We start from the raw sequence: 14659 nt of genomic DNA, 5'->3' as shown, positions 1-14659 counted from the left end.
AGTCTTTCATCTCAAAGGCATCCCGGCTTGAGTGATAATTTATATAACTATTCTACTTATTGTGCACTGTCGTTGGTGACAATAACAGTAATAAGTCTCAAGAGAATTGAATAGTTTGATACATAGTATATCTTAGAATACATGTAATAAATTCATGAAATTTTCAGAAAAGCCCTACTAGAAAGGTCTTTCCTTTGTTGAAGAGGATATGAAACTCATTGAGATTAAATGGCCTGCCAAGAACATATAGCTAGTATGTGAGAGTACCAGGACTCCGATCCAGATGTCCAGGGCAAACAAATTCTAGTGAAATTAATTATAAAGCAATAATAATCATAATAATAGCAATAGGACTCATCATCATCATCATCATCTTCATTATCATCATTACCTTAATAATAAACAGGTTTATTGTTGAATAACTTATTCAACAGAGGTTGGTGATAACTGCTTGTTCCACCAGACTTTGGCAGTCTGATGAAGCCTATGGACATCTCAAATATTTTTTAATGCATAAATGAAATGTATAATATTATAAGGATGTGAATTTTATTAACACAGTTATCAAAAAGTTGAAACTATGATATAGTCATTTTTTAAAAATGTAAAATAAGTATTATCAAAGCACTGCTGTCATCTCAAAGTAGGGATGAACATAGAGATTATTTTGAGATTTCTACAAGCCTAATGATCTGAAAGTATCTGTGATTTCTATTGGCAACAAAGTGACAGGTTCTGCTAACTAATGTGGTTTGTTACTTTCCTTCATAATTGCAGGAAATTCTAAATTTCACCTGGAAATTAATGAAAATAAAGATGCAATTGTTTCCCATTTAAGTTCACAGACCACCTCCAAATTTATGAAGCCCCAAAGGATGACAGATTAAGAACCCCTACCTTAGAATAAATCTGGAAAATAACTATTATCATCCCTGTTTTACAAATGAATAGTCTAAGCCCAGAGTAGTTAAATAACTAGCCTAAGATCTTTCACTCAATAATCAGGAAATGTGTCAAGTGACATTTTAGCGTCTGTACTCACCTCCTCCAGTTCCCCAGTGCAACAACCATTGAAGTAGGGATTATAGTATCCATCCCACTTTGAGACTGACCACGCCTGCAGGACTGTTACCCTGATCACCTATATCTCCTTCAAAAACCAATGATAACCCTGATGAAGATTGCAGATGTCCAAAGAGAAATTTGGGGTGAGGGCTGTGCACCTGATTGCCGTCACTCAACTTGCCTTGAGCATTTTTTATGATCAGGCTCCCCTCAGTGGTCCTCAGTTGGCTTCCCAGAATCCTAATTATTTCCTACATATTTGGTGCTATTTTCTGCCATAGCTATTTTCCTCTTCTACCTTTAGGTGATTACTGGGGCTGCTTATTACTATTCTCACATGAAGAAAATTGTTTTTCTATACCTCCCTTAGCTCAATACCAACTTGGATATTTTTCTGTAATCGCTATAATTCCTTAGCCTCCTTTTATCTAAACTATACCTATTAAATTTTCTTAACTCTTCTCGAAGCTAAATTGCTTCATCTGTTTATTATTTTCCTTCATTTTGTTTGAATACTTTAAAACTTACAAGGTATGCAAAGCAATTGTTAAAGCTCTAAGTAGTCCCAAGATGCATTTATTAGTTTCTATAATGGAGTCTTACTGATTACACCGTCTGTTATTATCCTTATGTGGTACTAAAGCATACCAAACTTTATGGTTTCCTTTAAAAAATAGTGAATATTTGAGGGACACCTGGGTGGCTCAGTTGGTTAAGCATCCGACTCTTGATTTGAGGTCAGGTCATGATCTCACAGGTCCTGAAATCAAGCCCTGCATCAGGCTCTGCGTTGACAGTGTGGAGCCTGCTTGGGATTCTCTCTCTCCCCCTCTCTGTCCCTCCCCTGCTTGCTCTTTCTCTCTTCCTCTTTCTCTCTCTCTTAAAATCAATGAATAAACATTTAAAAATCAATAAAAATTATTTAATATTTGAAAAATCCTATTTAAATACCCATTTGGTAATTCTGTTACTATCGTTCATCTTCTTCTCCTATGAATGACAGCCATTTTATTTTAGTGAGCCTTGAATGTTGAGGGTTCTCATCTTTGATGGTAAAATGATGATGACATAGGGTCTGCTAGAGATGTATTCAGCCCTTTTTCACTTGAGAAGGAAATAGCTTTTCCTGAATGGTTTCCAGAGTAAGAGTATCTTACTATTCCATTATTGAAGGAATCTGAGAAGTTTCACCTGTATTTAATGCCATTTTATATTGCTGTCACTCTGGATAGCCTTCTTAGATATATTTATTTGTGGCATTTATAATGAATGTTGTAAAAACTTTGTATATTTTTAAGAGATTTATAAAACATTCACTACAGATACAGCTTAAAACTTTAGCTGTTGAACCTGTGCTTTCTTGAGAAGATTTTTTTAAAAAATCAGAATCTGAAAAGCTGCTGTTCCCTTATCACCAACACTAGCAGCCATCTCCTCCTCCTCCTCATTATCTTCATCACCACCACTGTCACCCATAAGAGCATCTATTTATATGTTTGCAGAATTTATAGATACGCACGCGCGCGCACACACACACACACGTGTCTTTAAACACACAAATACATATATTTAGTCATTCGCTCAGCACATGTTGACTGAGCACCTTCTAAGTTTCAGGCACTCCTTTAAACTCTGCCTTCATCTTGCTTCCATTCCAGGAGTCAAGACTAATAACAAACTGGATAAAGAGATCAAGTGGTATGTTAGATGAAGGGGACAGCTGAGGAGTAAAATAAGATAAGGAACAGAGACAGGGTGTGTGGGAGGAAGTGGTCTGAGTTTGTATTGCAGGAGGACCAGGAAGACTTCATCAAGATGGGCATGTTTGAGTAAAGATTTAAAGAAGACAAAAAACCGGGCTATGTGGGGATGTTCGTATTTGTTCTTTTAGAGATTGCCTAAGCATTGCTTCTCTCTTAGAAAGCTACATGTCTGGACATTATTTGGATAAATCTTAGACCAGTATCATTCATTCATTTACTCATTTGACAAGTATTATCAAATGCCACTTGGCTAGGCCCTAGAGGTGCAGTAATGAGCTAAGAAGATCCCTGTCGTAATGGGAGAACTTTCAACTGAGGGGCATCGCTCAGGCCGAACATCACCTCCTCTACCAGCCTCTCCCCAGCTTTTTTCAGTAGTTACCCTCCTTTCTTTGTACATATCTCTTTCATAAAACTCAACACATTTTTAATATAACAGCCAGTTATTGCCACTGCTGGGAAACTCTGCCCTCTTATAAGGAAGCAAGCCTATCCTTGTCATCTTTATATACAAACTCCTTCATAGACGGATTGGCAATATGGTCTATTATTAAACCAGGGAAACATTTGTGAGAGAAAGGGGGCACTCTTAATAATCATACCAACATAAAGGTTACAAACTGGGACTGCCCAGGTCAAACAGGGGTGTGTGATCACCCTGTGCCTCTGTTACTGTCTCAGTAACTGTGGAATGAATACAGTTTGCTCCTGAACAAACACCTTTACTAAAATATGACTTAATATTTTGCTTTTTGCTTTAATTGAGGATCAATATATAGGATATGATGTTAGGAAAAGTGTTTCTGCCTCTTTTGTGAAACTGTTATTGGAGACTCTGTTATTTTGTTCAATGTTCCTCATGTAAAAAGCCACATAATAATTCCTCTTAGAATTGAATGGTGGAAAAATTGTTGCTCTTTTCAAGGAGCTGGTGGTATGCTTTCTTTTCCTAGATAATGAGAGCTCTGTAATACATCAATCTTCCCTCTGACCCTGGCAGCTCAAGCTAGGGCTAAATTATATCCTCAAATTGCTGTTAGGGTATCATGTCAGGTTTCCTGGTTGTGACTTTCTCTTTCCTTTGACATTTACTGAGCACCCACTATGTGCTGAGCTCTGTTATTTAAGCTGGAAATGTGACAAAGATCCACACAGATTTGATATTTGTTTCATGGTATTTTCTCGGTTCCTGAGAGTTTGGATACTTTTTAAAAATATCGTATTAGGAAGTCTTGAATCCTTTCTGGAGGAGGTAGGTATAAAAAAAAAACAAGGGGCATCTGGGTAGCTCAGTCGGTTAAGCCTCCGACTTCGGCTCACGTCATGATCTCATCGTTCATGGGTTTGAGCCCCGCGTTGGGCTCTCTGCTGACAGCTAGCTCAGAGCCTGGAGCTTGTTTCAGATTCTGTGTCTCCCTCTTTCTCTGACCCTCCCCCATTCACTGTCTCTCTCTCTCAGAAATAATTAAAAATATTTTAAAAAAAGGGGCGCCTGGGTGGCTTAGTCGGTTAAGCGTCCGACTTTCCGACTTTCGCTTAGGTCATGATCTCGCGGTTTGTGGGTTCGAGCCCCTCGTTGGGCTCTGTGCTGACTGCCTGCTCTGAGCCTGGAGCCTGTTTCAGTGTGTGACTCCCTCTCTCTCTGACCCTCCCCTGCTCACGCTGTCTCTCTCTCCTAGAAATAAATAAATAAATAAAAACATTTAAAAAAATATTTAAAAAAAACAAATCAAATGAAGATCAGTAATCCAGCATGTTAGATAGGAGTGTGGTGTTTTAGGCGTGGAAGGCAGGAGAAGAGGTAGGGCATGAAGTCACTTGAGTAGACCAACAACCCTAAAGCTCATATTTGCATATTATTGTGGTTTGTGTGTGTGTGAGGTTTCAGACCCAATACTGTGCTTTTGAGGAAAAAAAACCGGCATGCTTAGAAGAATAAAATTACTTCTAAAACCGTATTTAGTATCTTTACTAATATTAGTAAAGATTGCTTGATCAAAGAAAGCATATGAGAGTATTGTCATCATCCAAAAACACTGCAAGTTTTAAGCGCTTGTCTACAGGCTGTAGAGAAAGTAGACTTAGGATTGTGTTTTAATATGATATCCCTCAGCATTGAATGAATATTTGAGTTCTAGAATATAGAGTAGTCTGTGTTTGCAGGACAAGAAACTAAGTACTGTATTTTTTAAAACAAAGAACCTGTCCACTTATAGAGGGTGAACTCAGCTGTTAGTCATAGAGAAAATGTTAATGAAGCTGCTACCAGTGTTCCCGGCCAGGAGAAGGAGATTCGAGGAAACACCACCTTTTTGGCTAGTAAAACACCACCATCAAAAACAAGAAACATGTCTTTATGTTTATTTAGCAGGTAACAGTGTTGAAGAAGGAAGGTCAACTGAAGGACGGCTGCCTCATTTAGGCAGTTCAGTTGTTCTGTTTGAGGCTGGGAGAGAGGGGGAGTGTGATGGGCACAAGAGGAGAAGCTGACAGGGGAGACGCCTGCTGTGAGAAGCAGGGGTTGAGAGGGAGGGATAGAGAGAAGGCAAAGGAGCCTGCTTTCACAGAGCCTGTAGCCACGTTGGAGATTTCTCTTCTGCACCTGCGCATTGGAGTGTATATGCAACTCATAGCATGAAACACCTGACCAATGTATTTTAAAAGAATCAAAATGGTGGAGATCTCGAGTCCCACAGATTCAGAGAATTGATCGTGTTGCTTTGACTTGCAGGAATAAAATTAAAAACTGAGACTGACATTAGCTTGCCATGTAAGCTTCTTTTCAGTCTATCTACTGAATACTCTAGATAATACCATCTTTTCATTCCTAAAGGAAATGTGGATATAGTCAGTTATATTTCCTCTTATGATAGAAATAAAATTCCTATTTCTTTTAGCCTATGTTTATGCCATATTTTCAGCCTTCTCTGCTCATTGTTGTTACCATAGTGATATTTATGGAGAGTTCGTGTGTTTTCAGTAAGTTTAAAGGCTATCTATGGACCTTAACCACCTCAAGAGGAGAATTCACTGAGATCTAGAGTGCTTCTGATGACATTGTAAAAATTGGATTGTCTGAAAACACAGGTTTGTCTCACAACAGAAGTATGTGCACATACAGAGAATGATGGGGCTGGAGAGGGATCCTCAGAAACCATTTATTCTGTTCCTGTCTCCAGCCAGAATGGCAGCTGAGCCACAATATGTGTCGTCACTTTTAGTAGTAATGTAACTTGCCCTAGACTGCCCGTTCCTCAGCCAGCTTAGCTGTCAAATAAAAATAACTTACGGCCTTACACCTTATCATCATCCCTTTCCTGGCTCTCCCTTGGGTACTCAAGGATGCTCAAAACTGAATACTGGTGACCATCAGAAATAAAAGGCTGAACTTCAGGGTAGATTTGACCAGAAAATAAAACCTATTCTTGGCTTTGCACAGCAGGGAGAAATTGCTTTATCTGTTATTCAGTCATGACAGCTGTTTGAGCTGGAGCTCTGTGAAGAAACCCCTGCTCTAGCTACACTCCATGAACTGGGAATTCCAAGGTCACTGGCTTGGCTGGCAAAGATGATTGCAACAATTCAGCCCATGGAATCATGAGATGGTATGCTTCTGAGAACTTGTTTTGAGCCTTCCACCTGACCAAACAACATCACTACCATCATTTGTAAAATACTAACACTTATGGTACAGGAAAGTAATACTGAGACATACTGGCCTGTGTCAGGATGGAGTTTACTTCTTTGAAGATTTAATTGAGGAGGCTACGTGATTAATTTGAATAGTTAGAGGAGTTTCTTTACTTCTTCATTTGATCTTGGGATTGCAGTGTCACTTTAGGTACAAACCAAAGATATGTCACCTAGATTATGAGAAAATAAAAGCTTATAAACAAAGAAGAAGCCACTCTGACTGGTGTGAGGTGGTATCTCAGTGTGGTTTTGATTTGTATTTCCCTGATGAGGAGTGATGTTGAGCATTTTTTCATGTGTCTGTTGGCCATCTGGATGTCTTCTTTGGAAAAGTGTCTTTTCATGTCTTCTGCCCATTTCTTCACTGGATTATTTGTTTTTCAGGTATTGAGTTTGGTAAGTTTCTTTATAGATTTGGGATACTAACCCTTTATCTGATATGTCATATGCAAATATCTTCTCCCATTCCATCAGTTGCCTTTTAGTTTTGTTTTTTTTTTTTTTTTTTTTTTTTTTTTTTTTGCAGTGCAGAGCTTTTTTTATCTTGATGAGGTCCCAATAGTTTAGTTTTGGTTTTATTCCCCTTTCCTTTCCTTCAGAGACATGTTGAGTAAGAAGTTGCTGTGGCTGAGGTCAAAAAGGTTGTTGCCTGTTTTCTCCTCTAGGGTTTTGATGGGTTCTTGTCTCACATTTAGGTCTTTCATCCATTTTGAGTTTATTTTTGTGTATGGTGTAAGAAAATGGTCCAGTTTCATTCTTCTGCATGTTGCTGTCCAGTTCTCCCAGCACCATTTGCTAAAGAGACATTTTCCTCATTGGATACTCTTTCCTGCTTTGTCAAAGATTAGTTGGCCATACATCTGTGGGTCCAATTATGGGTTCTCTATTCTATTCCATTGGTCTATGTGTCTGTTTTGGTGCCACTTCCATACTGTCTTGATGATGACAGCTTTGTAGTAGAGGCTAAAGTCCAGGATTGTGATGCCTCCTGCTTTGGTTTTCTTTTTCAACATTACTTTGGCTATTCGGGGTCTTTTGTGGTTCCATACAAATTTTAGGATTACTTGTTTAGCTCTAAGAAGAATGCCAGAGCAATTTTAATTGGGATTGCATTAAATGTGTAGATTGCCTTGGGTAGTATTGACATTTTAACAATATTCGTTCTTCCAATCCATGAGCATGGAATGTTTTCCCATTGGCAAGAATGTGGAGAAATGAGAACCCTCTGGCACTGTTGGTGGGAATGCAAACTGGTGCACCCATTCTGGAAAACAGTATGGAGGTTCCTCAAAAAAATTAAAAACAGAATTACCCTACAATCCAGCAATAACACTACTAGGAATTTATCCAAAGAATACAGGAGTGCTAATTCATAGGGGCACATGTATCCCAATGTTTACAGCAGCACTTTCAACAGTAGCCAAACTATGATAGGAGCCCAAATGTCTATCAACTGATGAATGGATAAAGAAGATGTGGTTTGGGGCACCTGGGTGGCTAAGTTGGTTAAGCGTCCAACTTTGGCTCAGGTCATAATCTCATGGGTTCATGGGTTCGAGCCCCGCATCAGGCTCTGTGCTGACAGCTAGCTCAGAGCCTGGAGCCTGCTTCAGATTCTGTATCTCCCCCTCTCTCTGACCCTCCCCTGCTCACACTGTCTCTCTCTCTCACACAAATAAATAAAATCATTTAAAAAATTAAAGAAGATGTGGTTTATGTATACAATGGAATACTACTTGGCAACGAGAAAGAATGAAATCTTGCCATTTTCAACAATGTAGATGGAACTGGAAGGTGTTATGCTAAGTGAAATAAGTCATTCAGAGAAAGACAGATATCATATGTTTTCACTCATCTGTGGAATTTAAGAAACTTAACAGAAGACCATGGAGGAAGGCAAAGGGAAAAAATAATTTCAAACAGAGAGGGAGGCAAACCATAAGAGACTTAAATACAGAGAACAAACAGGGTCGATGGGGTACCAGGGAGAAGGGAAAATAGGTGATGGGCATTTGGGAGGGCACTTGTTCGGGTAAGCACTGGGTGTAGTATGTTAGCAATGAATCATGGGAATCTACTCCCAAGAGCACACTGTATACACTGTGTGTTAGGTAACTTGACAACAAATTATATTTTAAAAAATAAAATTAAAAATAGATAAATAAGTAAACAAAGAAGAAGCCAAATTTGGGGAGAGAGGAGATGTTTTTTAACTTGAGTCTATATTTCTGAAGAAGAATCGCCTGGAATTTTACAAAAGCAAAGAACGCAAACATCATCTTTGTGTTTATCTTAGGGAGTAAGCATTTTAAAGCATGCAATATGTATTTTAAACATTTTTCTTCTTTTTAGTCTTACGTTGCACCCAAAGAATGCTAATAGTTCCCAAAGTGTTCTTTGGCAGAGTAACCTGGTCCTCACAGAGGGGAAAAAAGAAAGGAAGTGAGATAGGATGTGATTGTAGCACAAGACAAAATTATGAGTCCTCAATCCTGAGCAGATATTACCTAATCCAATGATGCCAAACTAGGTTACCTAGGAGCATCTCTCCTCATTGCATTATGTAGATTACATGGCAACGAACAACAGTTTCCATGGCTCCTAATAATGAGATTTTTCTCTTTATTACGAGAGCAAAGTGTAGGCTTACAGATAATATCTGAGCTTATCTTTGATCTGCTCAGCCACCTCATCTGTGTTCCACAGCTTCTCTCAACTGGTGCTGGTTGTCTCAGGAATAAAGTATTCAGTCTCTAGAAGCAGATTTCTTCCTACAGCCTGAAAACAGAAGGACAAAGGTCTTGGTATGTGTGCTAAGAGGGTTGAGTGGAAGGAGCATGGCTCCGCTGCCCGGTCACTAGCTGTAATCAGCGTTTCAAATCCACACTGAGTGCCTCCCCAGCCACTCATAGCATAGTGAGGAGTAGGGATGTTTCTAATGACGCAGTCCTGGGAAGCAGCAGTTCTAACAGCCCAGTGACCTGGCTTCCTCATTCCAGCTTCTTTGTGCAGAGACATTTTGTTTTCCCGAGTCCTTCGCCATGTGCTAACAATTAGACGGTGACTCCATAAATGAGTGCCATGGACAGTGGGTGCTGTGTTTTCTTAGTTCTTTATTGAAAACATATGGAGATGTTTATATATAAATAGAAAACAATAGAATGCTGCCATCATGTCAGCAGCAGCTAATAAAATTCTACATGAACAGGAATTAAACATGTCTCTACCTATGCCAGAATTCTGCTTTACTGACATCTGTACATCCTGTGTAATTCGTCTTGAAAAGATGTTTTGTTATTTTAGGCTTTTAATTCCTAGTTGGGAGGAAACTGTGGGGCAAGAGTTGTTTGCTTTTGGGGGGATTTTTGGTTTGTTTTGTTTTTGTTTTGTGTACTCTTCCCTTTGCTTAGTCAAATTACTTTATTAGCAGGGATGATAAATTCTGCCCAAGCAGACCTTTTATTATGATCATGAAAAATAATTCTAGACCTTATGCATTTGTTTAACTGCAGTCTCTGTATTTTTAAATTAAAATCGAGGACTTGTAGCCTGATACTTGGGACAAAGCTTCAGCAGACAGGGTAGTGGAGGGGTTGAGAGCTCAGGCTTGGGAAAGCAGACCTCCGCATGTGAATTCTGGCTGCTCCACTTACTAGCAGGGTAACCTTGGGTAAGTTGGCTAATGTTACTAAACCTCCGTTGCTTCATCTGTGAAATGAGAAATATAATAGCACTTGTCTCACAGAATGGTGGTGAGCATTTCCTGGAACAAGCTGGAAACCATTTCCTACCATGTCTGGCACATGAGCAGCACTGAAAAAATGCCACCTATCATCTTTGTAAACAGTTAACTGAATGGTTTACGGGGGGGCCATCCTTGGAAGTTTGAGAGATATTACAAGTCCATGAGCTGGCTGCCATTGTCATGCTCATTTCACAGAGGATGAACTGAGAGGTTACACAGACTGCATGAAGTCACATAGCCAATGACTGATTAATCTGAGAATCAAACCCAGTCTGAATAATTCCAAAACCCATACTCTTTCATCTCTCTGCTAAACTGGCTGCCACACATACCATTAAAAACTTCATTATATACATTATTTCTCTATGTTCCTAGCAACATCCTGTGACTGTACAGAGGCATTCATAAACTGTGGAGCCCCCATCCCTAGGACATCTGTCCATTTGCAGTCAAATCAGAGGGCCAAGAAGTTCTTAATGCACATTTTGTGAAGAGCCTTGGCAAACTCAACTACTTTCACTGTGATCTACGAAGGTCTTTCCTTTGAAGGTACCCAAAGCTCCACGTGCACTGGCTCATTATTCAAGCTTTGGAAAAGAGCATTTCTCCCACCCTACAGATGGAAAAGCCAGGGGCTATGATGGCACGACTTGGGGACAGAGAGAGAAAGCCAGTGACCCCCTTGGTAGCCCAGCATAGAATAGAGTGGGTCCTGGGCTATATCCACCTCACCAGTCTGGTCAATAGCGTTGGGTCTAACAGCCAAACTGCTATCTAGCCCCACTTTCACCTAAATAGTGCAAGATACGAAGGTGCACTCTGTCTGATTATCTTGTTGTAAGGATGGGATCTGCCTGCAGTGTGGGAACCGTCACATATAAGATTATCCAATTATGTTTTCATTTGCAGATTATTGTGATGTTTCTCTTCTCCTTTCTACAGAGGACAGAGTTTGGGGTGAGGAGTAGCACGGCATATGAGGGGAGAAGGTTAGGACTGCCAAATGATATGTCACCTTGCTGACCTAGCATCAGTGTGCTAACTAAAAAATCCCTGAATGTGAGACATTAATTCAAATATTTTGCATATTATTAACTCTGATGATGCCACCGTTGTGCAGTAGCCACAGCTGAGAGCTGAGATGACACATTTTATTATAAGTGCCTCAGGTCCTTCTCTGAAAATCACCATGAAGACAGAAACCCCTTAGAAATGAGACTGGACACATGAGAAGACTTCTGTTTTGTGAACTTTGTCAGTCATTAGCAACAACAGCAACAATGTGTTGGCATCCCAGGACCACCCCGTTCAGTCCTATAATTGCCTGCAAGATCTTCCTGTAGAGTCCGCCATTCCAGTTCTTGCCATTGTAACAACAGTACGCTTCTGTGGTGAGTTAGGAAATCATTGTCAAAAGGAATCTGTTCTAGGAAAAAAATAATGCAAGCCTCAAACTGTTATGTAAGTGAGGAATCATTCTTATTCAGAGCAAGCCTTCCTTATCGCTCCATCCCATGCTAGTGATGGCAGTGTGGAGTCCTGGAGAGTGTGGGATTCCAGACTTGGCTCTCCCATTTGCAACGGTGTGACGTTGAGCAAATCACTTGACCCCTCTAATCTTCATTTCCTTTTCTGTAAAACAGCATCAACCATAAAGCTCCTATGTCTGCTTTATGGGTTATAGAAGCAGATAAAAGGAGATTTCAAATATAAGACCTTTTGGAGGCCCTGTACTAATGTTATTATTGACTTTTACTAGGTGAGTAGTACGGAATGGTTAGCAGTGCCATCCAAGGATAGTGTGGGAATAGCTCAACCAGGTAGTTGCTGGTAGTAGTTGATCAGTCCTGGAGAAGTGAATGGCTCCTAAGACACAGAGGGTCAGGCTTTATTTGGAAAGAGTTTACAGACAAGTGGCCTGACAGAGTTGCCAGGGTTTCAGTTGCTATGGTTGTACACCAGAGAGAGCAGTGTTTCGTGTATTGTCCTATTAGCTCCCTTCCTGGGGATTCAACAGATGCAACAACAGCAACATCAGAATCCAAGACAAGCCTGTCAGTTTGATGCCTTTAAGCTTCAGCAAAACTCACAATTAAAATAAGATCAAATACTTGTTTAGAGGAAGGAAGTACAGAGAAATAGGTCCTCAGGGCATACCTTCTTTTGTCTAAGCATGACTCACACTATCTGGAGGCACCTACCGTGTAGGAGGAATTGTATCCTTGCACACACTAGGCATTTAAGAAAATTGGTGGAAAGACTATTATTTCTAGTAGAAATAATTGAGTAGCTTCAATATGAGGCTTTCTATTTCCTCTCATTATATTTTTTTAATCCTTCCAAGTCAACTTGCATTCAGTAAATCCCAAGATGAGTAATTGTGCATCTCAGAGCACTTAGACAACATGCAGACCAGACCCCAGGTCAAGCAGAGCAGCGTGTGTTTTGATAAGAACTGACAAGGAGATAAAGCATTTGATTATTATTGTTTGATAGTGCCCAAGGAGAAAGCAAAGAGGCAACAGATAATGGACCAAATACTTTTCTCTTCTGTTTAGGCAAATATTTCCAACTACAGCCTGGTGATGGAGTCTGATCTGGGAACCTTCTTACCCTCTGGACTGCAATTCACCGGCAGTGAAAAGGCCAGAGCCATCATGGAGGAGGTCATGAGACTGCTGCAGCCTGTCAATGTCACACAGGTCTTTAGGGGTGGAGAAGGGACAGACATTAACTTCTGGATCCAAGCTGGAGTGCCTGGTAAGACCAAAAGATAAAGTTGGTGTCCCTTAGGTTCTGCTACTGATTTAAAATAAAATTGCTATTCAAACAGGCCACAGTGGATTCGGAGAGGCCTGCTAATACAGGGAAACTCTAAGCTTTGTCCATAATCTGATGACTTTCGGACTTGGAATAATCATGCTCATTTGTATTTGTTTGCCTATTTGTCCTATTTTTCTAAATTATAAGTTCCTCACTCCCAGAAATTCTATTTTAATAATTCTAGGTTTGGACCTACAAATCTGTTTTTGTTTTTTGGCTATTTTTTTAACAGGTATCTAAATTGTGATCTCATAAACAAAATTTGAGAAATAGAATACAAAGCAGTTATTACTACTAATATGCTTCTAGTTCTGTGCTAGGAAATCTTTTCTGACCCAAATAATTCCCTACCCAAATACCATGGAATCTGAGATTTTACCAGTAGAGTTTTATTCTTTGAGGGTGGGGTACTTTCTACTAATCTTTTTTTTCCCCTTAATTCAAACTCTTGCAAGAGGTTGGACATAAACTAATGTCACATGATCAGTGATTTATCACACTGATATTTTTAAGACAAGTCTTAGGTAAGGATGTTGACCTCAAGAGGTCACAGAACTAGAAAGCAGAACAGTCTTAAAGAAGACAAACTTAGACTGCTTCTCAAATTTGCCCTAGACTGGCCATGGGAAAGGGTTATTGATGATATTAAACATCTATGACCTGAAGTTGTTCCCTCATTATACCCATAATCAAAAACATTGCTAAAGGATCTATTTGTATTATGCCAGTGGGAAGTCCACCTTTCAGTAGTTTTAACGTTACTGTTTACAGAACTATTTCTGTGGCTACAGAACATTTCATAGGTTTTAAAAAAGTGTCTCTCTAGATCTACCACACTCTAGCTTTTCCTTCCCCACCCCAGCCTGCAAAGTAGATTTCACCAGTAGCATGCTCAATGGATTTAAGATTTTTAAAAAGCTTATCCTTAACATATTATAGATTTTTTAAAGCATATCTTAAGTTTGAAGGTTTATAATAATTTTTCATAACTAAAATAGAAGGAGGTTTCCTTTATTCTAATACAAGGACTTAGATTCTCTTTAAGGGTATGTGTACATTTTAACCATATTTTGAAATATCTTAAAATAGTATTTGCATTGATGGTGCTGTATATCATCTGGACAGATCTGAGACTCCCCACATTTCTGTCAGTTCTAATTATGATCAAGGTCTAAGGGAAGGCAACTTGCCCTTTTAAGCTATATGGAATAATTTGTTTGAATTTTAGATTTTTCCCAAGCCTTAATTTTTTTCATAGGGATCTTCTCAAAAATTGAGAAAGCCAGAGTAATTTGTGGGTGGTAGATGTGAGGAAAATACTGACAAACTGTGGGTGAGCTGGAGTGGAAACTGAGGGTGTGTAGAGGGCAGGGGAGGAGCTGAAACCAAAAACAGAAGTAGAACAAAGAAACCAGTAAAATCCCTGCTCCCAGGGTCTCTTGCTTTCATTGCACTGGATAATTGAGAATTTGCTCTAGCTTTATTCCTTCCATGTAGATGTTCATAAGAATGGTACTGTTGGGGGGCGCCTGAGTGGCTCAGTCAGTTAAGTGTCTAACTTCGGCTCAGG

General features: G+C 39.5%; 1 protein-coding gene across 3 annotated transcripts in view; it reads left to right on the top strand.

The window, feature by feature from the left end:
- The window catches only part of CPQ (carboxypeptidase Q), a 386524-nt gene extending 373421 nt beyond the window's left edge, over nucleotides 1-13103 (top strand). For all 3 annotated transcript variants that reach the window (XM_039253463.1, XM_039253462.1, XM_039253464.1), the window contains one exon: nucleotides 12825-13103. In XM_039253463.1, coding sequence (XP_039109394.1) covers nucleotides 12825-13043 — 219 coding nt within the window. In that variant the 3' untranslated portion in view covers nucleotides 13044-13103. The remainder of the gene's footprint in view (nucleotides 1-12824) is intronic.
- The last annotated feature ends 1556 nt before the right edge of the window (nucleotides 13104-14659 follow it).

The sequence above is a fragment of the Hyaena hyaena genome, unplaced genomic scaffold, assembly GCF_003009895.1.
Source record: "Hyaena hyaena isolate Hyena2069 unplaced genomic scaffold, ASM300989v1 scaffold_452, whole genome shotgun sequence".
Lineage (NCBI taxonomy): Eukaryota > Metazoa > Chordata > Mammalia > Carnivora > Hyaenidae > Hyaena > Hyaena hyaena.
The sequence above is the reverse complement of the archived record's forward strand: the minus strand, read 5'-3'. Positions and strand labels throughout refer to the sequence as shown.